Source organism: Gallinula chloropus, assembly GCF_964237585.1.
Source record: "Gallinula chloropus genome assembly, chromosome: 2".
In the NCBI taxonomy this organism is placed as follows: Eukaryota; Metazoa; Chordata; class Aves; order Gruiformes; family Rallidae; genus Gallinula; species Gallinula chloropus.
Window position 1 is genome coordinate 37,537,975 of NC_140086.1, and position 24,676 is coordinate 37,562,650.

Sequence of the window (24,676 nt, forward strand, 5' to 3'; positions counted from 1 at the left end):
GGGAGGTGAGGGTGAGAGCGGGGCCGGTGTCCTTCTGGGGTGGGCCTTGGGAGCCGATCCTGACCCCTACCCGCCCCTCTTCGCTGGCGGGCAGGGGCATTAAAGCCGCCTTCCCAGAGGCTGTGCCGTGCGGTGAGGGGGTGCCGGCGAAGTCACCCGGTGCTGGGGATCGAGGCGGGCCTGCCTCAGGCAGAGGCCCCGCGCCGGCACCCTGTCTCTCGCGGCTCGTTTGGAAGGAAGGCCTAAGTAAGGGCCCTGAGAGGGCCCTTAATTTAAAAAAGCAACAAAGAAACAAGCTTCTCAGTTACAAAAAATCCCGCAAACCCAAAACCTACATGGGTAAGGGGGAATTACGGAGCCTTGCTTTAGTTAGTAAGGACCTCTTTCTGTCTTGACAGTTTCAGTCTTCCACTTCTCATGTAAAGCTTGCTCAGGAGAGCCATGTGTTTTCTAACAGTTAGGTTAGGAGGTGCCATTGGTTACTTATTTATGCAGGAGAATTCCTTCTGCTGTGGACCGTTGTGCACATATTTCTGTGCGAAAAAGGTTAAGCCTAGGGTAAAACCTTCTGAAGTCCACTGAAACAGCAAATCAAATGTAACAGTGCTTTCAAAATGTTATTTAATACACTAAAAGTTCCAAAACATGACAGCAAGAAAGGAGTTTTTTAAGCAGCAATAGATAATACTTAAATGTGTCACTAAGCATTAAGGCAATTGATGGGGAAACGTCAGATTTGAAGTACACAAACAAGCTTTGCTGAAGGTCTGTGGCACCAATAGAATAACATTTTCCTTTTCGTTTTTTAAGGCATTTTACAAAACTACTTAGACGAGCGTGTGAAATACACTATTAAATGAAGGAGTAGAGCAGTTTGGCCTGCTACAGAATTATGGTTCGACTGACAGTGGACCTAATTGCTAAAAGCATCAGTCACAAGAACCGCAGTGAAGAGGACTTTGGGCAGTATCTGCGAAAAATAACTCATCTGAATTTATCAGATAAAAATATAGATGCAATTGTAAGATTTATTTTTCTTTATTCCTTTTAACCTGGCCATTTAAATATTTTGTAGTTATGATGAGTTGTTTATAGTTGTGGAGACAAACAAGCAAAACCAAGTTTCTATTTTATAACAGCTACATGGTGTTTTAACATTTATATTGACTTGCAATTAAGCCTTAATCTGTTTGGAAACATGCATCAGCATTCGCTGCTGCTGTTGTGTGGGACACTGCTTGTACGTAAAAGTGTTTAAATGGATTTTAAATGTGTGGCATTGGAAATGTGAAAATAATCTCTCAGCTGTAATTTGACACATAACACATCAAAATGGGTGACTGTAGCTCCAGCAATCTGCAGGGTTTCTTATTATCGCCCTGACACCTTTTGCTTTATGTGGCAAAAATCTTGTTGAAGTATTTTACATACCTGAAACCATGTAAATATATATCATCTGTGTAGCAGACAAGAATACTAACAGTACATTATTTTTGCAATGAATTAATTTAGAAAATCCCTGTAAGCAATTACACAAGAGATGAAGTGTCACAGTGAAATAATTTTTGCAGTATTTCACAGTAGTATTACTGAAATCTGCAGCTCCTAAAAAAAAAGGAAAACAAACCAATTTGCTCTTTTGATTGTTTTGTACAGTGGTTACCTTTAAAGGAGGTTACAGGAAATCACCAGAATGGGAATGATTACTCCTCTTGCTCACCTCTTTAGCCACTTAAGAAAGAGAATATTTCAAATTAATCAATTAGACCTGACACATTTTCTATAGAATATAGCCAGGGTGTTGCCACTGAATCACCAGGGGCAGGGCTTTAACAGCTATGCTCTGGCCCTTTTGAAATCTACCTATAGTGTTCTTGGAGACATTAAATCTGGAGCTAAAAAGCAAAGTTTGTATTTCGGGGAACAGCTTGGGGTTTTGTATTTGAAGGCTTGTATTTATTGATGGTTACCTTTTTAAGACTGCAAACTGTAGGAAAGATGATATAAGGAATCTTGCAGATGAGATTTTATTTTTTTAAAGGAAGCAGCAATTATATTACATGCTTTTAAGTGCAGCACTTTATTCTCGTTAATGATGTTAATTTTTCTAATCTTGGGAATTTTGCAAGGAGTCGTTAACTTGCAGCACAATCTCTTCAATCTATCTGTGATTTATTCCTTAGATTTCAGAGGAAGTCTGAGAGAGGAAAGGGGAGTTCAGGAACAGGATATAAGCCAAGTGAGGTTAACAAATTTGGATTGGCATAGTGGCTTTTTCAAATTAGTCAGGTTAAAATCTACTTTTTTTTTTTTTTAAATTGCTCCCTGGGGCTTATTCATTTAAGAATAATCTGTGACCTTTTCATTTTCAAAGACCAAACCTGCAAACTTATCCCAGTCCTTCTTCCTTTGAGTTTAATAATAGGAAATTTATACGGGTTCCAGTAAGTCCTGAGTTAATTCAAATCCCCTCAAGATACTGAGCGCATTTTGAAACTGCTGAACCCTGCACAACTGAACTGGTGTGTGTGGTGGATTTCTGCTTTACAAGTGTGATTTCAGCCAAGATTAAATAGCTTGTTCTATGAACAGATCCATGCAAAAAAAAAAAATAAGGGAGGGGGGTATTCAGCCCACTGCTAGGAATGTGCACAGAGAGTTACTGACTTGATCAGCCCATTTGATTAAGACGGGCTCGTCAGATGCCACAGAGGCGTGTTACAGAAACCCTCGTAAGAACATGTGACCTTTTAGTCTACATGAGGAATATGTTCAAAGAAACTTGATATTTGTGTGGAATATCCAATTTGGAAGAGTACTAAACCACACTCAACTGCAAGATTTTATATAAATCGATATTCTTCTCCCAAGAACTGGTTTCCATGACATCACTGAGGTTTGATGGAGGCAACTACACCAACAACTCTCGTTTTCTTAAATCCATCAGACAAAGGCAGGGAAGGGAATGAAGTCACACAGGATGTAATGTACCTGCTGATGTACTCAGCTTCTGTATGGCAGAATAGTAAGCACAGACTGCAGTCTTAAATCCAATGATTACTGATCCTAACTCAGTTTTTCTAGGGAAAATAGTTGTTAAAAGTGTTTGTTAAAGGTGAACATGTATAAACTGTGCAGCAGAACTTAAATATAAAAACAATCAACAGCTTCTAAAAGCAGGCAGTGAGTGAACTCTATATAGTGTTAATTTGTTGTTTATTTCAGGGTGACCTGTCCTTGTGCAAGAATCTTAGAGTTCTATATTTATATGACAACCAAATCAGTCAGATCCAGAACTTGAACTTTGCTACAAATATAACACACCTTTACCTTCAGAACAATTTTATTACATGCATAGAAAATCTCTCATCGCTGAAAAACCTTGAAAAACTGTAAGTTGAAAATCATGTCTTTATTTTGCTAGTAAAGAACAATTATTACACAAAGAAATTTTAAAAAAAGGTAGCCAGTAAGGTCCTTTTAACTTTTAAATGTTGCTTTTCAAATAAAACTAATTCCTTATGTTTAAATAAAACCAAACAAAACAAAAGAAAGTGCTCTATGATGTAAGGAAAGTATCATCTTAACATATTTATTTGCATTTAAATTATTTTCCTTTTTTCAGCCATTTAATAATAGTAGTAGCAATATATAAATCCTTAAAAACTTGGATCTGTTAGCTGCATGTTCTACTTGCTTGCTAAGTTAGTCACTTTCCTAATTTCCAAGTATTATTCAGTAGTAGTTAAGTTTCTTTGCTTGTATACTGAGGCCTTGTTTTAGCTTTTGCTTTCAAGGAATAAAATCTCTTTTGCATTCAATTCTGCAGGTATCTGGGGGGCAACTGCATCACTGTAGTAGAGGGTTTGGATAAATTAGAAGATATAAGGGAGCTACATATTGAAAGTCAACACCTCCCTCTTGGTGAAAAGCTTCTGTTTGATCCAAGATCTCTTAGGTCCCTGGCAGTAAGTACATTTTGAGAATTTCAATGAGGCATTACTCAGTAGGTCAGCATTTTTAAGGGAAGTGATTAGGACTTGATAACTATGTGGTTTTATTTTTTCAAATTCTACCAAGGGACTCCCATCCCAGTTCTCATGTAGGGCCCAGGAGATTCTACTTCATTATTTCTTTTTCTGTGACGGATGGAAAGAAGAATAAAGACAGAAAGGACTAAGGAAATGTGTGGATGCCCTGTACCAACAGAATATGAATAAACTAAAAAAGGGAATTTGTAGTGAATTAGTTTGTTGATACCTGTCTATTTGATTGTTACATCAGTTTATTTGCTGTCTCCTGTATTTCTTCAGAGAATGCAACGGTACGAGGTGTAAACAGCTTTTTTCCCCCTGGATATTAAGAGCAACACAATCAAAAGCATTCAGTTTTAGTTCTGCATTTTTTCTGTGTTGTGGTATGTCAAGATTTTGGGAAGGTCAGCTTTTGCAGTTTTCTTTCAATGTGCTAATTGCTCAGTAAGCATGAAATGTGTGGTTGAAGTGGTTAAAAAAATAGACTTTATTTACTAATAGATGTAGTTCCATAGTGAAAAAAATCATCTTGCTTTGTCTCCCAAAGTACAGTCAGGGCTTGATGAGTTGGTTGTTTGGGGTTTTTTTTGAAGATGAAGCACTCACTGAAAAGTAAATTCTTTTGTTCATACATTTACCATAAACATTTGACCTAGCTCTAATTCTTGCTGGTTTTAGATGCAGTAATCCAAGGTATGCATTGCCATTTTCCTTTAAGAGAAACAAGCTGTTCCTCTGAGAGCACTTTTACTTCGTTCCTTCTGTGTCAGAGAAATGACTGCCTAGAGTCACCAGCATTTTTTCCTTCATGGCTTTTATCTAAAGCCTGTTGGTGTGATGAGGTTTTGGTGCTTTTGGGAGGGTTTTTTTAAGAAACACTTTGTATTCATGACCATGTGACATCTTTGTGGAAGCTCAATGTAAAAACATTCTGGTTTTATCCTTCAAGTGCTAAGTGTTTAGTCCCTCTTAAAGACAGCATTTCTTGCTTCATCTTCTACCTGTTTCTGCCTCTGAATGCTGCCAGAGGTGAAAGATCCTAAAACACAGGACCATATAGCTCTCAGTGTACCACAAGCAAACTTTTTGATGTTGACAATTTCACAAATCTTTTGAATGAGAAGACAGCTTTATGCACTGTGTGTATCAGGATGATACTGGTAATTTCTGCCTGCAGTATAGATCTTGGTCAGATTTTAGAAGGGGTGAAACAGACATTTTCTGACTGAAAAAGTCAGAAAAAGTGAGTCCCATATCTAAATTCACTGGATTAGGTGCCCTTTTTCATCTTCTAGAGATGCAAGCTTCTCGTTCCTTTTAGCTGAAACTGCATTAAGTATTACTTGAGATAAAAACCTGAAATAGATTTACTTTTATCTAGGGTGTAAAGATCTCTCTATTTTCTCTTACAAAAGAAAAAGCATGTTACATGATTCACTAATATTCTAAAAGAAGGAGCAAGAAATAGGAATGCACACAGAGAGGGTTGTAGGATCAAGTATGAAAGAAAAGCAGCATAGTCCAGCTGTTAAAGGAGACAGAGACTTTGGGATATGGATTTCAGCTTTATGCACTTCAGCTGTAACCTTGGAAAAGGCAGTCAATTGTTGTCTTTGTTTCATATTTCAAATGTAGAGTTAGTAACACTTGCAGAACTCTGTAAAGCATTTAAACATGTTTAGAGAAAACAAAAATTTCTGTATTTACTAAGAGTTCCTGAAGTAGTTGAGAAATCCTCTTAATTTAGCTTGACTTCAAAACCAAAATAAACAGCTTTTTAGGACAAGATGCAAAGCCAACATAAAATAATAATGTGTGAGGTATGTGGTAGTTGTATTTGCATTTTCTGCCTCATATGCTTGCTCTTTAAAAGAATTTTCTGTAAGAATTTATAGCTTGACTTGTGCATGGCTTAAAGAATAATACATTTTCCTTCTCTGCTTTTCTTCCTCCAGAAATCTTTGTCTGTGTTGAATATCAGCAATAACAACATTGATGAATTAGAAGAACTGGCAGTTTTGGGAAATCTTTCTTATCTTAGAGCAGTTGACAATCAACTTCAGCATATGGAGGTATTAAAATAAATATTTGTTCTGTTTGGATATCAGCTCATCTACCTGATTTTGCCACCTTCAGAATGACTATTGTTGCTGGTGTATGCATAAGAAGTATTAGTGAACAAAGTATACACTGAATTTCTTTCATAAATTTCTGCTAAGGAAAGACATGTCTTAAAGTAGAGCTCTAACTACTACAGTAGCAGCTAAAACAAATTAAATAAATAGAAGTATTTTTGCTCTTCCTTTTTCAGTAGTAAATATTCAAACAGAATGTTCTAGGCTTATAATTTCCACCTTACCTGCTCAAAAAGGAAAAGGAGTATTGGCCTTGTCACTTCTCATTATTTTTATGTTATGATGTCTTCTACTTTACATAAAGAGCAGTTACAAAAATAATTCTGGTGTCATGGCAGTAACAGAGTATCAAATTCAAGTTGAAGAGTGTGCTGACACCACCCTTTTGCAGTCAAAGCATGGAACAAACTTTCTAAATTACTTCATAAACACTGTTTTCATTTAGGCATTAGTGTTATACTTTTTAAATATTTTTATTAATAAATACTAAAATGAATTGTCTTAAATCGTAATCCAAATCACCAAGGCAAAGCCTTGATTGAAGTAAACTCTTTCATTCCTGGTCTGCATATACAGTTCTCTTTCTTTAGAAAAGTTAACTTTCATTAGTTAGTATTTATTAGGATAATTATTCTTATTACTTCTTAGAACACTTAATATCATTTACACGGAATCTTGCAGTTCTGTTAACGAATGAGATTCCAGGACTTTGCATAATCCAGCAATTTTCTAGGTCAATATACTTTATTTAGACTGATTTTTTTTTTTACCTTTTAATATTAAACAATGTAGAACCATGCATTGTATTTTTACTGAGGATTATTAATGTATTGTATTTCAAGCTGTGTTTCTGTCTGGCAGTTGTGTTTGAATTCATATTGAAATACAATTCATGTAGGCTTTTGCTGGTTAATTAAAACCATATTGAATGTGTTGATTTCATCAAAATAACAGTAATCTGTATTTAAATAGGTAGTCTCTCAAAAGCTTCCCTTTTGAAAAGCATTCCTTTTCTAAGTAAAACATATTGCAGTGATTTTTTTAATTGTATTTTTTCTTTCTTGCAAATACAAAAGACTTCAGTTGTGATGATCTTAAAATAACATTGTCATAGTCAAAAAACCAATTATTTTTAAGAGTGGGGATGCCAGTGCAGAAACAGTGCTTTCAGTACCTCAGAGGAAAAACCAGTATCTTCTGAGAGTAAGAGTAGTACAAAAAGGCTGCATTATTCACTAACTGCCTGTATGTTATTTAGTCATTATTAAATTTCATTATTTCATCATCAGGAAGACCAGAGTTAATATTTACCTAAGTCAATTAGACATTTAGATTTCCATGTTACATGGGTTTTGAAAAATTATGTGGTTAGCATTGAGTTAGCTGCTGCTGCTGCCAGTTATGCTTGGCTCAAGCTTTGGTTGATTATGAAAGCGTCTGTCCTGTGTCTTTTCTAAACAATCTCCAAGTTTTGACAAAGTGGAGGGAGCAGATAGGGTATTTCTACTCATATCTTTGCAAACCTGTAGAATTAATGGCCATACTGAATCTGTCTTAACATACAGTGTAATGCAGCAGCATTCCAAACTTTCCAGCTCCCATTGCTGTGGTTTAGAGATTATGTTTTAGTAGGCTCTACTTATCACTAATATAAATCCTTACTTAATTTTAAACAAAACAACAAACTGTTTAAAAAGCAGTAAGCCATGCGAAGTATATTCAAAAAAGAAGTCAGTTTTAGCTCTGTTTAAGAGACTTTAATTTACCGTGAACTTGTAGCAGGAGAACAAACTTACATATCCTCTAACTTTAAAAAAGATGCTGAGTATGTATCAATTTTTCTCACAACCCTGAATTTCAGGATTCCATGGCTTACGTTATTATCCAAGTGTGATAGCTGAAAGGATTTTAGGGTGGGGATACAATTGTACTGTATCTCTCTAATTTCTTCTGCTGGCAGAAGCAGCAAAGGCTCTTTCATTCCCACACAAGCTGCCTCCATTCTCCTCCCTCTTGCCCCTCTGTTTTCCAAACTCTGATTCATACCTCTTTTTCATGCCAAAAGCTCTATGTCCCCTGTTTTCCCATTCCTGCTTCCCCATCACTGCCATCAGGATCATCCCCAAGAAGGTCTGGGACTGATCAGAGACCATAGGGGTGCTGCGTGACAGAGAGGTGTCGGAGAGCTCTGTATCCAGCCCTGCTGCGTCCAGTGGGAAGAGGAGCTGTAGAGGAGCCATCCGTGACCGAGCAGGGCAGGGCAACAGCGGTGACCTGTGTAGCAGAGGTCGATGGCAGCAGGAATAATATGGAATATTTGGAAAAGAGTGAAATGGGAAAAGCATAAGATAGGCATGAAAGGCTATCTTCTCATGTAGACTTTTCTTGCTTTTGTGTAGTTTGGACTAGATGATCTTGGAGGTCTTTTCCAGCCTTAATGATTTTATGATCCCTTGATTAACGTAATTATTTTATATCTAAACATTAGCTTTGTTTTTCCACATTATTATGAAAACCCAGACTCCCTTGCTTTTTAATAATACCACATTGATTTCAGCATAGCTGAAAATTAGGACTAGTCAATTCAAGCACTTAAGATTCTGGCTAATTCAGGGAATTGTTAGCATAATTAACAGACATCAAGGCACATGACCTTGTTTCACATGACTGAAGTTTATGCAATGCAGTCTGAACAGCAGACAGAGTAAAAATTGAGTAATTTTTCTCAATTGATGCAAAAGAACTTACTATGCCGAGCTACCACATGTACAAATCATGTCTGAGGTCAGTTATCAGGAATATAATTGATTTTAATAGAATTGGCTTTTCTTTGTTTTCTATTGCTTGCTACTTTATTTATTTATACTATCAAGCTTCTCATTTACTTTAGTCAGGTTCACGTGGACTTGTAGGCTGCAGTGTATTTGGGTTGGAATGCTAAGGGATTTTTTTAAAACTAGCTATTCCTATTAGAAAAGCCCACAACTATTCCTGTTTGCAAAAAAGCCAGAATATTATTTATTTATCAATCACATTCATTTGGGGAAGATTGTGACTTGTGTGAGTATTTAGGTAGACAGAGAAAATATAGCTAGAAATACCTATAAAAATCTGTATTTCCTGAATCTTTAATTTATTCAACCTCTGCCCAGTATTGATTATGACAAGAGGATATCACAAAAGATGAATTCATCCGCTTCAGAATTGAGTCAGGAACAAGAGAAAAATTATAGATTTTCTCAAATAGATTATGACAGGTAGTCAAAATGGTGACAAATTGCTGTCTGTAGATGTAGTTAGGGCAGTTGGACTAGACATTTCAAATACAAACTGGAGGATGCTGGTCAAATACTAATTCTTAAATGGCCATCATCAATTGGTAAGAACGTTACTGCTGGCACTACAGCTGCCTACTAAGGTACTTGCCCTTCCCCCTCTTTCCCCCCACTCTCCCCAGTGTGGAATATAATTTGCTCATCAGTATTTTGTGGCAGACCTCAAAGTGATAGCATGACATGATCATTTATCAAGCGGAGACTGCCCAGAAGAGTGTCTGGTCCCTTTAGTACAGCTTATTGAAAGGCTGGGAAGTGAAAGCACTTTATTAGAGACAGGAAGGCAATGAACAACTAGAGCGTATCGAAAGGGTAATCATATTTCAGCACAGGATTAGTGTGCTCTTAGATAAACATACACTGGAGTAAGCATGTTCTGGGTCATTTATCAAGTAAGTAACAGCTAACAAAAAACTACAGGGCTCTTTGTATACATTCATCAAAGTTAAACTGTATGCATTTTATTTCAGTCATAGACAATTTTGTGTTGACAAACTATTACTTGAAAAAATTCTAGTGAAATCTAGAACACATTGCAGATTTCAATGGCAATGCCTGAATGCTCAGGTAAGGAGACATAAATACACTTGCTAAATGCTGTTCCTTTTTTGATAAGCCTAGCCTAAAAAAATATTTCCCCAACATTTTGTTTGTGATTGTCAGCATCTAAACCATGGGTGTTGGCATATTGCTGATAAAGCTTTGCTATGTAATGAGTTTTATCAACATTTCTTCATGTGGCGTGGTCCTCAGAGTTTCTTCCATCGTTTTATCAGTCTTGCTTCTCACAGAACCAGACTTTTGCTCTCTACTCTCCTGAAATATGGCATTATTATCACTGGATAACAATAGATACCACCATCATCAACAGACAAAAAAACTCTGTGCTTTGGATGTGTGAGGCTGAGCTGCCTCTTCCATGTGATTTTTTTAAACATATATAACCCATAGAAAATCCTCCTGGGTATATTCTACTAGGGGAGCAGAGCCTCCAAAAACAGAATTCTCCCTGCTTGTGTTACCCAGGTGGTTTTCTAAATTTGAAGGAGCTAAGAGATATCTCCATCACCAGATGCTTCATTATTGGCATCAAGCTGCAAAATTCTACAGACTGACATTTAGAATCTGTCACACTGTGATTGGTAGGTTTTTTCCAAATTATTACAGCCACAGAACATAAATTCTCTCTCCTGTTGTATTCACACAGAGTGCTTTGAGTCTCTTCTTAAGCTTTTAAGGCTATTGAGAATGACACTGAAGTATTTCAGAAAGTAGGGTGTCTGAGTAGTAAGGACCAGTCTGCTAAGCGCTGCATGCTTTTACCTTCAATTTATTGTATTTGAAAGACACAAGGAGTTTTGTCCAGGTCATACTGCCCTTGGATAACCAGACAGAAATGCAGATGGAGAAAGGTATATTTCAAAAATTTCACTATTTGGGCCAGTACTGTAACTGGCCACCCACAGTTATGTAGGGGAGAGTTACTATTTCTCCTGCAAAATACAGGTTATTTATCTATAAAAAGAGAGGCAGTCTTCTGTGGTTTGCATGATTTTTAGCTTTTCTTAGGCTGCTCTTTCTCTCTAAAGTAGTTATTCTTCCACAATTTTTTTCACAATCTAGTCAGCCCCTGATACCCATAAGGGCTCTGTGAGCCTATGGGGATGCATTATCAGACATTACCTATCATGCTGATTTTCTGGCTGGCAATTCTGCAGCTTTAGGTGCTTAGAAGTGAGACTGTAGTGGCAATTTTCCATAACTGGCATTACTGTATCTTTAAAAGCACAGAGTTTTCCAACTGCATCACCATTTCTTTTGTGCAGTTATGATATATTCAGGGAATGCCACACACCACGTTATTTGAAAATGCACATTCCTCCTTCATGTGCATATTAATACATGAATAGTCTCACTGAAGTTATGTCTGTGTGCAGGATTGGGGCCAGCCTGGCTGAACAAATCACACTACTTTCAAATTTGGATCTGGAAAGGGAAAGGTAATCACAAGGTTCTGTTCTTGTCTCAATTACAGGATTTGGAGGTTGTGTTAAACAAATGGACGAAGCTACGCAGGATGGATCTCTCAGGAAACCCCATCTGCTGCAAACCCAAGTATAGGGACAGGATTGTAGTGCAGTCACAAACTTTAGGTAAAAAATAAAGCCAGGAGCCAGCCTCAAAACCGACCCATAACCCTCACTGTTTTCAAAAATAACTGATATGTTAATCATTCCTGAATTGCACTATGTGTACTGCCACAGGTACCTTGTCAAGGGATAAATTTTTAATTTATGTACAAGTAATGTGACTAAAAAACTGCTGTGGTAATCAACTGCACAAACCACAAGGCTTACCTTTTGCTATTAGTAGTAGCAATCATTTGTTTTACCTTACATGGTTGGTGAGATTGTCATAAAACTGTTAAGACTTGTTTGTGTTCGTATTTCAGATGTTGTGTAAATGTGTGATTTTCAAAGATGAGTTTAGTCTACTCTCCTGTCAGCCTGTAGTAGCTGCTTTAGTTGAACAGATGCAGTTGTACAGGTCCTACCTTACTGTGTTTGAATTGATTATATAATGTTTGTCCTTAAAACTGGTTTACACTTGGCATATGAATGTATTTGTTAATCTTACTGTGAGGCAGCTCAAGCTATTATTTTGAAATAATTTTAGCACAGAAGGAAGTAACTTAGTCTTTATAGGGAAGAATTCATACTGTAGAGATAAGTAAAAAATGTCTGCTCCTTTTTTACTTTCTTGGAAAGGTGGCAATTATCTTAAACGTTGTAATTGCAGAACTTGTTTTTCTTATTTCCTGGCCAAAATATATTGGCCATTAAGAAAAATCAAAAGCAACCTGCACAATAAAAATAACAGTGCCTTAGGACAGTTCTAATGCAACCTGAATCTGTGGTGAAATGGGTCGTTCATTTGGCCTGACTCAAAAATGCAGAGATAACCAAGGAAACATGCTTTGTGGCACTCAAGTGAGCAAAGTTAACCTTAAGAGCCAAATCTGTCTGTCTTCATGTTCAGTAGGATTCCTTGATTGCAAAGACATGCAGTTTCCCTCTCTTAACCTGATTTTCTGCATTGGTATATATATATATATATAGTGTTAGAGCATAGCTTTTCCTCAGAACTTTCTGTAATGTGTTGCATGTTACCTGAATGTAAAATAGATATATTTCCCTCAAAAGTTCTAAAAAAATAGATGCTTTCTTTTGTAATTAAGATGTGTCAGCTCACTCTTGTAGCTTGAATATGAATATCAAGCTGCAATATGTATTTTTTTAACCGAAAGACTAAAAAGGACAAAAAGAAAGAATTGAAGAGAGCAAATCCAGAACCAGAACACATTACATACAGCTTTGTGAAGCCTTTTAGTTAACTTTGGGTGTCACAGAAAATGTTCTCTTCTCTTTGACAGAATCCCTTGATGGGAAGGAAATTAAAGAAATGGAAAGACAGTTCCTAATGAATTGGAAAGCCTCCAAAGCTGCCAGGAAAAAAAGCAAAGAAAGAATGACAAATGAACATGCAGCCTATCTACATTTTTGTAAGCAGGCTAATCAATTACTTCATGCTTATTTGCAGTATGAGAGAAACAACAAAATTGCAACTAACAGTAAATATACTAAAAATGAGACTTGTACTGGTGGAGAGACCGGAGCACAGGAGTGGAAATTGAACTTTCACAATAGAAAATTTAATTCTAGCAACAGTTCATCTGGTATTTTTTTCTTCCCGTCCCAATCTCACAGAATTCAGGAAATAAGTAACTAGTACATTTTTAATGTTTGTAAATACTCATGATTACTTTCCATATTTAATTTAAAAAAAAAATATCCTGGGCATTCTAGAATAAATATGCATGAAATACATCAGACTTTTAAAATCTATTTGTTGATATTCACTTGGTCTGTGTTAATTGCCAGTCCTTTTAAAGGCTTTCTCAAGATACACGTCTGGCAGAAGTAAAAAGTTTTATACTTGGAAAGGAAAAAAAAGAAAGTCTTGGAGGGGAAAAAAGCCTTAAACCTAAAAAAAAAAAAAAGCCAACATATTCTTGAAGGATGAAAACAAATTAGTTTTGAAACTCAAGCAAAACTTGAAATAAATTGAGATTGTTATTGTTACAGAGCTGACCACAGGTTAAAACATAAATGACTTCCTAGCATATCTTGCCATCTTGCAGAATTTGGACACAGACATTAGACTTCAAATTACTCAAAATTATTTGAATGACTGTGTTTATAAAATATAATTGTTGGTGGCTACACCGTTGCTTTCAGAAGATAAATTGTGATGTGTGAGGTGGGGGAGAGAGCACGTTCTTTATGGCCAAACTACCTCCAGTTACTCATTCATGAAGAACAGTTATTTTTGAAGATGTGAAAAGCACTCTGCCTGTCAGCCTCAGCCCCAAGAAAGCTGCATTCTGCCCAGTGTTTGGAGGCCACCTGTGAATGGCAGTGGTTCTGAGGCAGTATTCTGTCTTCTGAATACACTGCCAATACAAGGAGATGATACATAATTGAATTTGCTCCCTCTCAAATAACTCCACCTCACTGGGAATATCAAACTGCTTTTATATTCACCTTCATCAGTGTTTGCAGCACTTTCCATTCTCAGTTATCAAATTTGAGGCATTTTAAGGCTTATTATGCTGTTATAAGTATACCTTCTATAATGAGGTACATGGGAACCTGTGTTCCATCATACCAAGTATTAAAATAGATATGGTTTGACTTGGGATATTGAATTAATCCCTTTTCCTTTGTTTTCTGCAGCCAACTTTGAAACACCTTATCCTGTTCAGCCCTTTCACTATAGTCACTCTGCAAAAGAAAACCCAATGTTTTCCATTTTGCCTGAGATGCACAAAGTTAAAAAAAACACCTCTGCCAAGAATCCTGGGAAATTCAGGCAGAAAAGTCAAACAGAAACTCAGGTATGTTCCTCAAACATCTTCTTCTTGGTTCTGTTGGGTTTTGCTTGTATGGCTCTTACTGAATCAGTTAGAAACAAGTACACAAAGGTAGAATTTCATCTGAAATTACTTTCAGGGGGGGTTAATCTTGTCTTTTTTGTCTTTATTTCTTTGAAAGACAGGCTACAAGATTTCAGTTTATGGTTATAAATTGGTAGACTTTCTGATAGCAGTAACTTTACTCCAGCGTTACTAGTTCCTGTCATATGCATTTGATTACAATCTTCCCCAAAGGGACAATATTATCAAAGTTTATTCTTGGAAGTGCAGTTACAGTCAACAGTGGTGAAGTTTGATCCCGTGCACACAGTGATATGCAGAGGGAGAAACTACCACTTATCATCAATATAGCTTACTTCTAACAGACATGTTCCAGTGTATTGTGTACTTGATTAGCATTTCCCTGTAGCGTCAGCTCAAGATCATCAAGACAATCAAGAAAGAAGATCTGATGTGTGTGCCTTACAGACATTCAGACATTTTAGACTGTGGAAATAAAATCTGCTTGTAGGGGTTTCCAGTTTGGGACCTATAGTTATTCCATTTTTACCTGCAGTAACAGTTGAATTCGGTATTTGGGACCTAGTATCAATCCTTTCAGATTTTCAATGCTATTTTTAACCTGTTTTATTATTTATCAGCTGTACTGACCAACAAAAAAAAAATCATTTATACAATGCTGTAGCTAAATAAATCAACTGACAGGGGTATTCTTTTGTAACTAAATTACTAATGTAGTGTTTTATTTTACATTCAAATCAGAATTGTTAGCATGCTTAAAAATTTAACTGAGCAATGTTTAATGCTATTTTGTTCTTGACTGCTTACAACTTCCCATTCCAGTGCTTTTGTTCCTACTGATTATTTGTTCTGATTAAAAATAGCTGCCTTTCCCTTGAGGAGGGAAGAAGTACAAATCACAGAATTGCTCTCTTCCAAAGTATCATCTTTGTTCTTCATATGACAATGGATATTGATTCCAGCCTAGAAAGACACTGAACTTGTCACACACACGGCCATTCTTGATTTTTTTTCCCTCTGCAGAAGGCAGATAGCAGTGGAGAACTTTAAAAACTAAACTGCAGGAAAAACCCACTAGTTCTCACAAAATAGCACTGCTGTGTGATCATTTCCCAGTGCATAGTCCAGGTTTGTGAAATTTAGAGGGGTACAGCCTAATATTCGTGCCAGACAAACATGCTTTTTTTTTCCCTTTCTTTTAATTCCATTGTAAAATGGGTTTATCCACATGCCCACTGGTCTGTCAGCTTCCATTTCATCTTTAGTAGCACTCTGTTGTTTGGGCCAGGCTGAATTAAAACTTTGCTTTTCATTTACCATTCCCCTTGGTTCTAGTAAAGGAAGAAACATGCGTGTACAGCACGTCCCAGGAAGTTATTTTCTTCAGCACAAGAACTTCCACTGCCTCCTTTGAAATAAACCATTCTGATTCTACTCAGCTGTGTTAAATGTCTGTCCAATTGTTGGGCTGCTTTGCTTGACAAAAACTTTCCCAGTATTTAGGAGCTGAAGTACAATCCTGGTCAAATCCCTTTTGACCCCAGAAAGGGGAAGATTGCATCTTCCTCACTTCATTGGAATAAAATGTCTATATTTGTATTAATTTGCATTTGCAAAATTTGACAGATTTAAATCTTCTATTAGTCTAGAAGATTTTACTCTGATTCTTATAAAGCATAGAAAAAAACAGATGGCATGGATTTAATATTTTCAAAAAACTTAAAAGTGGAGCTTTTATCTTGGGCAGTGAAGGTACATTACAATTTCATGTGGAATCACTGATCTTGAGATGAATTCTGACCTTATTACTAGTGGTAACTAAAGTTCCATGGTAACTAAAGAGTCTTGGGATTTAGTTAAAGGTTTGTGAATTCTTTATAATGTTTGGGTTTGGGTTTTTTTGGGGGGGGGGGGGGGCACTCAAACTACAGAAATATTCATTCTCAGAGTATGTGGAGAAATGAAATAATGACAAATCACAGTATTCCCTTGCCAGATGCATTAATTAGGAACATGCATAAATGTGCCCACATGGAAATAGAGGAAATATTGTCAAACTGAACAAATACCTGTACTGTTTAATTGAGATTCAGTATCAAACCAAAGAAATTAGTGAATTTTAATCCTACCCTCTGTGTTAGCCAAATAAATTATTCCAACAGATGTTTCCTCTTTCCCAATACATGCTAGGTGATGTTTGACCTTGGCAACTGAAAAACAGGCATTGAATACCTTTTTAACCTACATCTAAGATCCACTGAGGATTACATACAGCTTGAACAATGAAAAAAGCCAGTCTTTACTAGATTACTGAAATATGTCATTAATCTCTCTTTTTTGAAGATATAAAAACAATAGCAATTTTATATTGGATTTTGTGTTAGTTTTGAACATTAAGAGAGAGTTATGGATATTGGCAGGAAGTAATTAAAAGAAAACAAATCACTTAACTATTTTAAGGATACCTAATACCTTCCAATGGGATACATTATTATTAATTGTCCCTGAGTAGAGAAGTTGTTGAAATTTTGATGTTGTAAACTTAAACTCTAACCAGCAGTTTCTGCCCACGTTTCCTTACTCGTGGAATTAAATACTGTGGTAGGTTTGCACTTCAGGACTTGGTGGGAAAGTCACCTTCTGTCTCTCTGGTGCATGTTCTGTGGTTGGCAACATCACAAGGCCTTCAAATTGTAATAGTCAGCATGTAAGAGGTGCACTGGGCTGGGCCACCGAACCATAAGCTGCTCTCCGTGCACATACTCTGTAGCTCAAGTTCTAGTTCAAATGGAAGGATCCTGCAGTGAGCAATGTTAGTGCTCCCTCTCCTTAGCTCATGCACAGGTGCTCTTATCAACATCGTATTTACATGTTTGTTTATTAGATATTTACAAATGCCTCAAGCTTAGGTTACTTGTATGGTCTTGAATCTATTTAGATTCCATGGATGTTTGGTAACAGGTAAGAATGCAAATGTTCTGCGTGTATCCTGGGCTTTAGTTTGTATAAACCCAACTGGCAATACAACAAATAGAACTTTTAAGGCCTATTATATGGCAGGTTTTGGGGGAGGGCTGATGCTGAGTTTATAATGATTGCATAATCAAAACATAACTTTTATGAACATATGTTTACTTCGTATTACAGAACATGGTTCTTTTATTTGACAGGCCAGTGGGGGAATTTGTTGCCTCCAGGTAACCTAACCCTTGTTACCTTGCAGAATAGTACTTTCAGCAAACTTCTGAAAATTCAAAAGTAAAAAATATTTTCAGCCTTGGGTTCAGAAAAAGGGGAAATACAGCGTTTAGGTACAACCAGGGCAGGTGCAGTTTTAGCTGTGCGCCATAGAGGTGGATTTAGCTACTGAATATGAAGACAGGCTGAGAGAATATTAGGAAAAAACGTCTTCACTACAATGGTGGTGAGGCACTGCCACAGGTTTCCCCGGAAGGTGGTGGCAGCCCCCTCCCTGGAGGTGTTCAAGGCCAGGTTGGATGGGGCCTTGAGCATCCTGGTCCAGTGAGAGGTGTCCCTGCCCATGGCAGGGAGATGGAACTTGATCTTTAAGATGCCTTCCAACCCAAGCCATTCTATGATTCTGTGATTGCAGGCAGACACTCCAACTGCATTCAGAATTAAGTGGTTTAAATATCTGGAGATCCCAGCCAGAGCACCTTGGCAGAGCTGAGAGCATGTTTTCAACAGACCAGCAGTTACAGCCCATCTCACCGCCTTTCCTTGGTGATGGCACCGGAGGAGAAATGTAAACATCTCCTCAGTGAGGTCTAGAAAGTATTAATCAGCAATTAGTGCTGAAAGCTGTGGAAGAGAAACGTAAAATATTTACTGGCCATTGAATTATTCAGCAGAGATACAGGGTATGAGAGTCGTCACTGTAGTGCTAGATAAAGTGGGAGGATGAAGAGATGAAGTTCTGGAATTAAATAGTGCTGCCCAAGCAGAGCAGCCATTTGCATGGAGGTCAGCTGTTAGAAGTTTCTGGCTACTGTGGCCCATGTAAGGCTTCAGTGAGAAATTCCACCACTGTAGTGGTTGGTTCCCTTTTTCCTGGAGGAGACACACACTGCCTGCAAGTTGAGTGCAGATGCCCTTGTAGGACCACAATTAGCATTACAGTAACGTGCACCTTCAAATTATTTCTTATATCCATGTTTACAGCCTTGCTGAATGTGGTACTGAATAATTCTGGTCTGTGATAATTCATCATCTGTTTAGAAGAAAGTATAACTCTCTTGTGACAAACACACAAGCTGATACACAAATGGCATTATAGAATAGAAAAAACTCACAAAATGGTCTGGGTTGGATAGGACCTCACAGCCCATCTAGTTCCAACCCCAGCCATGGGCAGGGACACACCCCACTCAACCAGGTTGCCCAAAGCAAATCTTCTAAGTTTCAGTAGTGGTGATTAAAACAACAACAACAAAAAGAAGTCGCTTTAATATATGCCAAATCTGTAGTAGTTAACACTGCCACATCATTCAGCATCCTAAAGACAGTGATCCCTCTGCCTCCCCACCCCAGTTCTCTATGCTTCTGGCTGTGTCCAACTAAAACTGGCAAAGTACACCACCAGAACACGTGCACTGATGGACCCACTGTGCCCTTGAAAAGAATAAATGCTTTTTCAGATCGCTGAGAGAGTGGCCCCTCAGTTCAAGAAGGACACAGAACTCCTTGAAAGAGTCCAGTACAGGGCCACCAAGATGATTAAGGGAGTGGAACACCTTCCTTATGAGGAGAGGCTGAGGGAGCTGGGTCTCATTAGCTTGGAGGGCACTGAGGGGTGACCTTATCAATGTTTATAAACACGTAAAGGGTGAGAGTCAGGAGGACGGAGCCCGGCTCTTCTCAGTGATGGGCAGTGATAGGACAAGGGGCAACGGGTGCAAGCTGGAGCATAGGAAGTTCCATGTGAATGTAAGGAGGAACTTTCACTGTGAGGGTGACAGAGCACTGGAACAGGCTGCCCAGAGAGGCTGTGGAGTCTCCTTCTCTGGAGACATTCAAACCCAACTGGATGTGTTCCTGTGTGATTTAATCTAGGTGACCCTGCTCTGGCAGCGGGTTGGACTAGATGATCTTCCGAGGTCCCTTCCAACTCCTAACGCTCTGTGATTCTGTGACTGCAGATTCTGTAGAAATGTTGTGTGGTCCTGGGAGGTGTTAATGAAGACAGGAATGACAGGGGCTTTGGTGTGGTTCTGGCGTGAAGTTCTCATCTGTCTTTTCTGATCTCTCTGATGTAGGTTGTGGAGGAATCAATCGGAAGCAACAGCAGACGTTAGGCTGTGTAAGCCATCTAGAGTGTGACTGACTTACCGTGCGTCCCGAGGATTTCCAGCTTTAGGATTTTCATCGATTGCACATTAAACATTGAAGTCCCGGATGAATTATTCCCCATACACTGCGCCGGCCACGGGGTTTCCCAGAGATTCCAAGCAGCTCAGGTCTAGCTGAAGCAAACCACTATCCAAATCTTCCACTGGTGAAACAGCAGAGTGGGTCTCGCTCCCTCTGGATCTACTCCCCCTCTTGCTCTCCCTGTTCTGCAGTAGCTTGGCTCCATCCCAGCCGCGTACATGTGTGTCCAGTCCCATTCTTCAGCCTGCTGTAACCCCTGCAGTGCCCCTTGAGTACAACCCTTCGTGCTGTCCTTTGATGCCTACACATTCCCACTTGAGCTCCAGTGAAGCCAGCCCTTCTGCTGCTCGGCTCCCACTCTGCCCACTCTGCCACCCAGCCCTTCTCACGTGGCTGCCAGCGCAGGAGAGCTGCGTGCTGGATCTCCTGGGGCTCTGGGGTTCACCTCTTTGCCCTCTCTCTTCTCTTAGAGCGAGAGCGGCTGAGCTAACGGAGACCCTTCCGTGGTGGTCACCTTCCTTCTGACCTAGAGCAGAGCAGGTCTGAAGTATTTCCTTAAACACCCCGGGTATGAAATGGAATTATGGCTGATCCCAGGGTTTCTAAGGCCTTAAAATGACACAAGTCTTGTAAAATACTGCGAGACCAAGTCTTAATATTGTTCTCTAGCACTTACGTAGGCACACGCACGGAAGGAGCCCTGCTGATACATGTTTGGGATCAGTTTTAAAACTGCTTATTGAGAAAGGTGGACATCTGCTTCTTGGTGGTAGCTGGGAGGATGAAATACTAAACTTACTCAGGCTTCCCTTTTGCAACTTGCATCTGAAAAAGTGATTTAAAAAAAAAACCATTTCTTTTTAAATATTTGGATTGATAGCTATGGATGGAAAAACTTGGAAGACAATTTTAAGGGGGTAAAAACCAGCAGAAATTGAACTTTTTGATTGTTTTAGGGTCATTCATGAAAATGTTCATTAAAAATAGGTCATTTAAAATGGAATTTTGATTAAAACATTTTTTGAAGCTAAACTGCTTCCATCAGCAAATTCGGACAGAAGGATCCTTATTTTCTTTTTCAGTGTTGAAATCTTTCTTGCAGCACACGGGAGAGGCACTGGTGTGTTCTGCTACTCCAGTATTAAGCGGCAGCTCTACCTTTAGTAATTTAGAAGATACACTTACAGCCATTCTGCTACACCGTAACATACCGGATGCAACTGTAGAATGTTCCGCGGTCCTTCCCTGCGCTAGCAACGCGGCGCCTGAAGCACGGGAGAGAAGCGTTCACTTGGAAGCTCTCAAAATACTTGTTGAGGGTCTGGAATGTGCTCCCATCAGGAATGAGTCGTCGGGATTTCCCCACGACGCAGAAGTTCCGAACTTCAAGCCGTTTCCTCTCTCCCGCGGCTGTGTCTCGCCTTGGGCTTGCCCCCGGCTGCAGCTGGGACCGGCCAGGGCCCCGGCGTGGCTCTGCGCCGTACCTCTTCTACAGGGGCGAGTGCGACTGCGGGCCGGCTGGCGGTACCGGTACCTGTGCTTCACCTGGCCAGCAGGCGGGCAGGCTCCTTACGCCCTTACACAGAAATGGGAACGGGAGAAAATGAGCAAACTGGGAAGAAATACCAGGAATGGCCATGCTGAACTGTAAAACCAGGGAATAGTTTGATGGGAAGGGAACAGAGTGGACCTGGAAAAACCTCCCTCTGTCTCTGGTAGAACTTTTTCTTACCTAAATCACAATGGAAATCTGGCTCTTCTGCGGCTCTGGCCGTTCTCAGGTGTGAAATAAACCGTGGAAGGTGAGGCAGGAAAGCAATTCCCAGGCACCTATCTGGGGAAGAAGAAGAAACAGCTGCAGCAGCTTGATACGGTTTTACACGTACATAATGGGTTGATAGAAGAAAATAATCACTGGAGCTCTTCTCGTGGTTACAGTCGAGGAGGAGCCGTGCAGTGGGAGAAAGTCTTGGTGGGGCACAGAGCGAGTATCTCTACCTTTGTATCTGGTTGGTTGGGTTGGGTTTGTGGGTTGGTTTGGGGGTTTTTTAGTATATCTAAAGCACCTCTTCTTTGGTAGCAGTGTAAGCAGCCAGGCTGGTGTCTCCAAGCGCCACTCCCAGAGCTCACTACACAATCTGTCTAACCAGACTCTGCCACGAGCTGGGTTTGGAGCTGTCAATAGACGGAAATGGGGGTTCCACCACTTCTCTGCCAACTCCTTCTGCAGGAGTTCCTGCACTGCAGCGGGGCACAGTGTGCCTGCAGTGGGGAAGTAAAATGAAAGCAGGTGTTTGTGTGGTGTTATTGACATTAGAACAGGTACGAGCACAGCACTCGCGATCGGCTCATTCAAGGTGGCTGGGAAGTCTCAGGTAGCTGGGGCACCTAGTCCTCTGTCTGTCACTGACATCACATTGACATCATTGCGGGTCCCACGCTCTAGTTAAAAGCCCTTTTGCAGTACACATTCCTTGTGTGGGCAGACAGAGGCCATACCTACACCCAGACCTCCTTGGGGTGTGGGACAGCTGAGCCCCAGGATCCTCTGCTGGACCCAGTCAGTGCAATCACAGAGCAGAAGAGGAACCCCAGGAGAACCGGGGCTGGAAGGGGGAGTCTCCCTGCACCTCAGACAGCCTCACATCAGTTCTCTCACATCACACCATGCTGTCAGCAAGGGTGTTTTCACTGCAAATCTGAAAACACGCTGAAGAACTGCTTGTGGAGCCTGGCTGAGCAGAGCTGTGTCAAGTGAATATCTAAATCTCTAAAATTTTAAATTCTAAAATTTTACTACAGAAAAGTTTCTGCAATGCTCACACACATGGAGACAGACATGGAAACCTCAGGGCTGCAACACAGCCCGGGAGGTGAGGCTGGCTCAGCAGAGCTGCTTGCAGCTGCCTCCACAAGCCTCCAAGGAGCTGCAGCCTTCGTTCTCCTGGGCACCAGCAGTCCTTGGGACAGGTGAAGCCCATCATCGTGGCCTCGTAACTACTGACGGAATAGCTTTTGTCAAAGTAACCCCTGACGGGAGAAGGGAAACCTTGCCAGAGACAAATGCAGACGCTGCGGCAGGGTGTTGGCATTAGGAATTAAAGCCATTCCCCCACAGCACCCGCTGCCATCCAGCCCTCTCCGCCCTAGCAAAGGTGGGTCTGCGGCCACCACCGCATCCCGAGGGCGGGAAGGCCGGCGGAGCCAGGCGGGGCGGCTGTCCCCAGACCGGTCCTGCTCGTCCCCTCGCCGCGGGAAGGGGCCCGCTCGGGCCGCACTGTTCCGCGGGGACGGGCTCCCCGCTTCGTGCCGCAACCGGGCCCGCGGCTGCGGCGGCAGCAGCCCCACGGGCGAGGGCCGAGGCAGGTGCCCGGCTCTCCCTGCGCGGGAGCTGCCCCGCCGGCTCCTCTCCGGCCTCGTCCCTCCCGCCGGTAAATCATCCCTTCCCGGGACTTCAGTCCCCGCAGCGGAGCTGGTCCTTCATTTTCTTGGCTGCAAAACCGGCAACGAGCGGCTCAAACTTTGTTTTTCTACCGCGCCCGAGGCGTGATTTATTGAGTCTCTGTTATCGCGCCATCGGGCTCCGCTCAGAACGCTCCGCTGGGCCGGCCCCGTGCCCGCGCTGTTTGTTTGGCCTGTCCCTTCTCGTTAGCGTGACCGCTTTCTAACCGCTCCCCGTCCGCTTCGAAGTCACCCCTCGGGCTCGCCTCATCCCGCTCGTGTGTGTACCCACGCGTGCCCGGGCAGCCAGGGCCCGCTCCGCCCGCCGCTGCGGGACGGCGCCTCACCCGGGCCCCGCGCCCACCCCAAGCCCCGGGAGCCCCCCCGCGACCCGGAGGCGCGGCGATGGAGCGGCGGGAATGAGCTCGCGTGTAACGAACCCCCGCCTGAGCTCCAGCCCAGCGATTAAATTACTCTTCCCCAGCCACACAGTTACTTTATCCTAAGAAAAACAGCGTGTGCAGGGCGAGCGGCGGCTCCCTCCGGCCCGGCCCGGCCCGGCTCGCTGCCTCCCCCAGCGGGGCCCGCACGGGCGCTCCCGGCAGCCGGTGCCGAGCGAAGGAAAAGAAGGGGCGGAGGGGAGAGGGGGGGGGACGACACGTCAAGCGATGCCGCCCCCCGACAGCTCCGTGATTAATGACCCACCCGCCCGGGAAGGGGCGGTCGCTGCCGTCCGGGATAGCGGGGAGAGCCCAACGGCCAGGTGCGACCCGACCCCGCCGCACCCACCGGCCGCGCCGTCTTATAAGCGGCGCCGGGCGCGACGGGACGCTGCGGGCGGGGACTGAGCCGCTGCGGGCCGGTAAGTTCATCCCCGGGCTGGGGACCGTGGGGTTGGGTCTCCCCGAGGTGGCGGGGGGCCGGATTCGCCCATCGGGGCTGCGGGACGGGACCGCCGCGGTCACGCATCTCCGCGCAGCCGGCGGTGGTGACGGGGGCGGTGCGGGCTGGCGCCCGGGCGGCCTTCGCACCCCTGCGGGCAAGGGCCGCCTCCGCTGCCCCGGGAAAGCGTCTTAATTAGCGGTTACCGGAGTTAGGCGCCCGTTGCCGTGTAACTTGCGCGCCCGGCGCTGCGCTCCGGCGCTCCCCGTGCCGCGGGGCTGGCTGCTCGGGACGCAGCGCTGAGCTGAGCGCTGCGCTGCGTTGCGTCGCGCAGGTCCTTCGGTTTCGAACCGGGTGTGCCTTCGGGGTGCCACCTAAAAGCACTAATAGGCCTGCCCGCGCCAGAACCCCCCCGGTAGAGACGCTGTAGGAGGAACAGAA

The 24,676-nt window shown here is 41.7% G+C and overlaps 1 protein-coding gene across 1 annotated transcript; it reads left to right on the top strand.

Annotated features, from left to right (window-relative positions):
- Nucleotides 1-892: 892 nt before the first annotated feature.
- Nucleotides 893-23,822, top strand: PPP1R42 (protein phosphatase 1 regulatory subunit 42; the record flags this gene model as incomplete). The annotated part of the gene is given in 10 exon segments (XM_084260600.1): nt 893-1,021; nt 3,226-3,392; nt 3,830-3,968; nt 5,990-6,106; nt 11,540-11,657; nt 12,938-13,066; nt 14,301-14,398; nt 14,400-14,461; nt 21,167-21,559; nt 23,603-23,822. Coding segments are annotated over 10 exon segments (1,572 nt in total).
- Between the last annotated feature and the right edge of the window lie 854 nt (nt 23,823-24,676).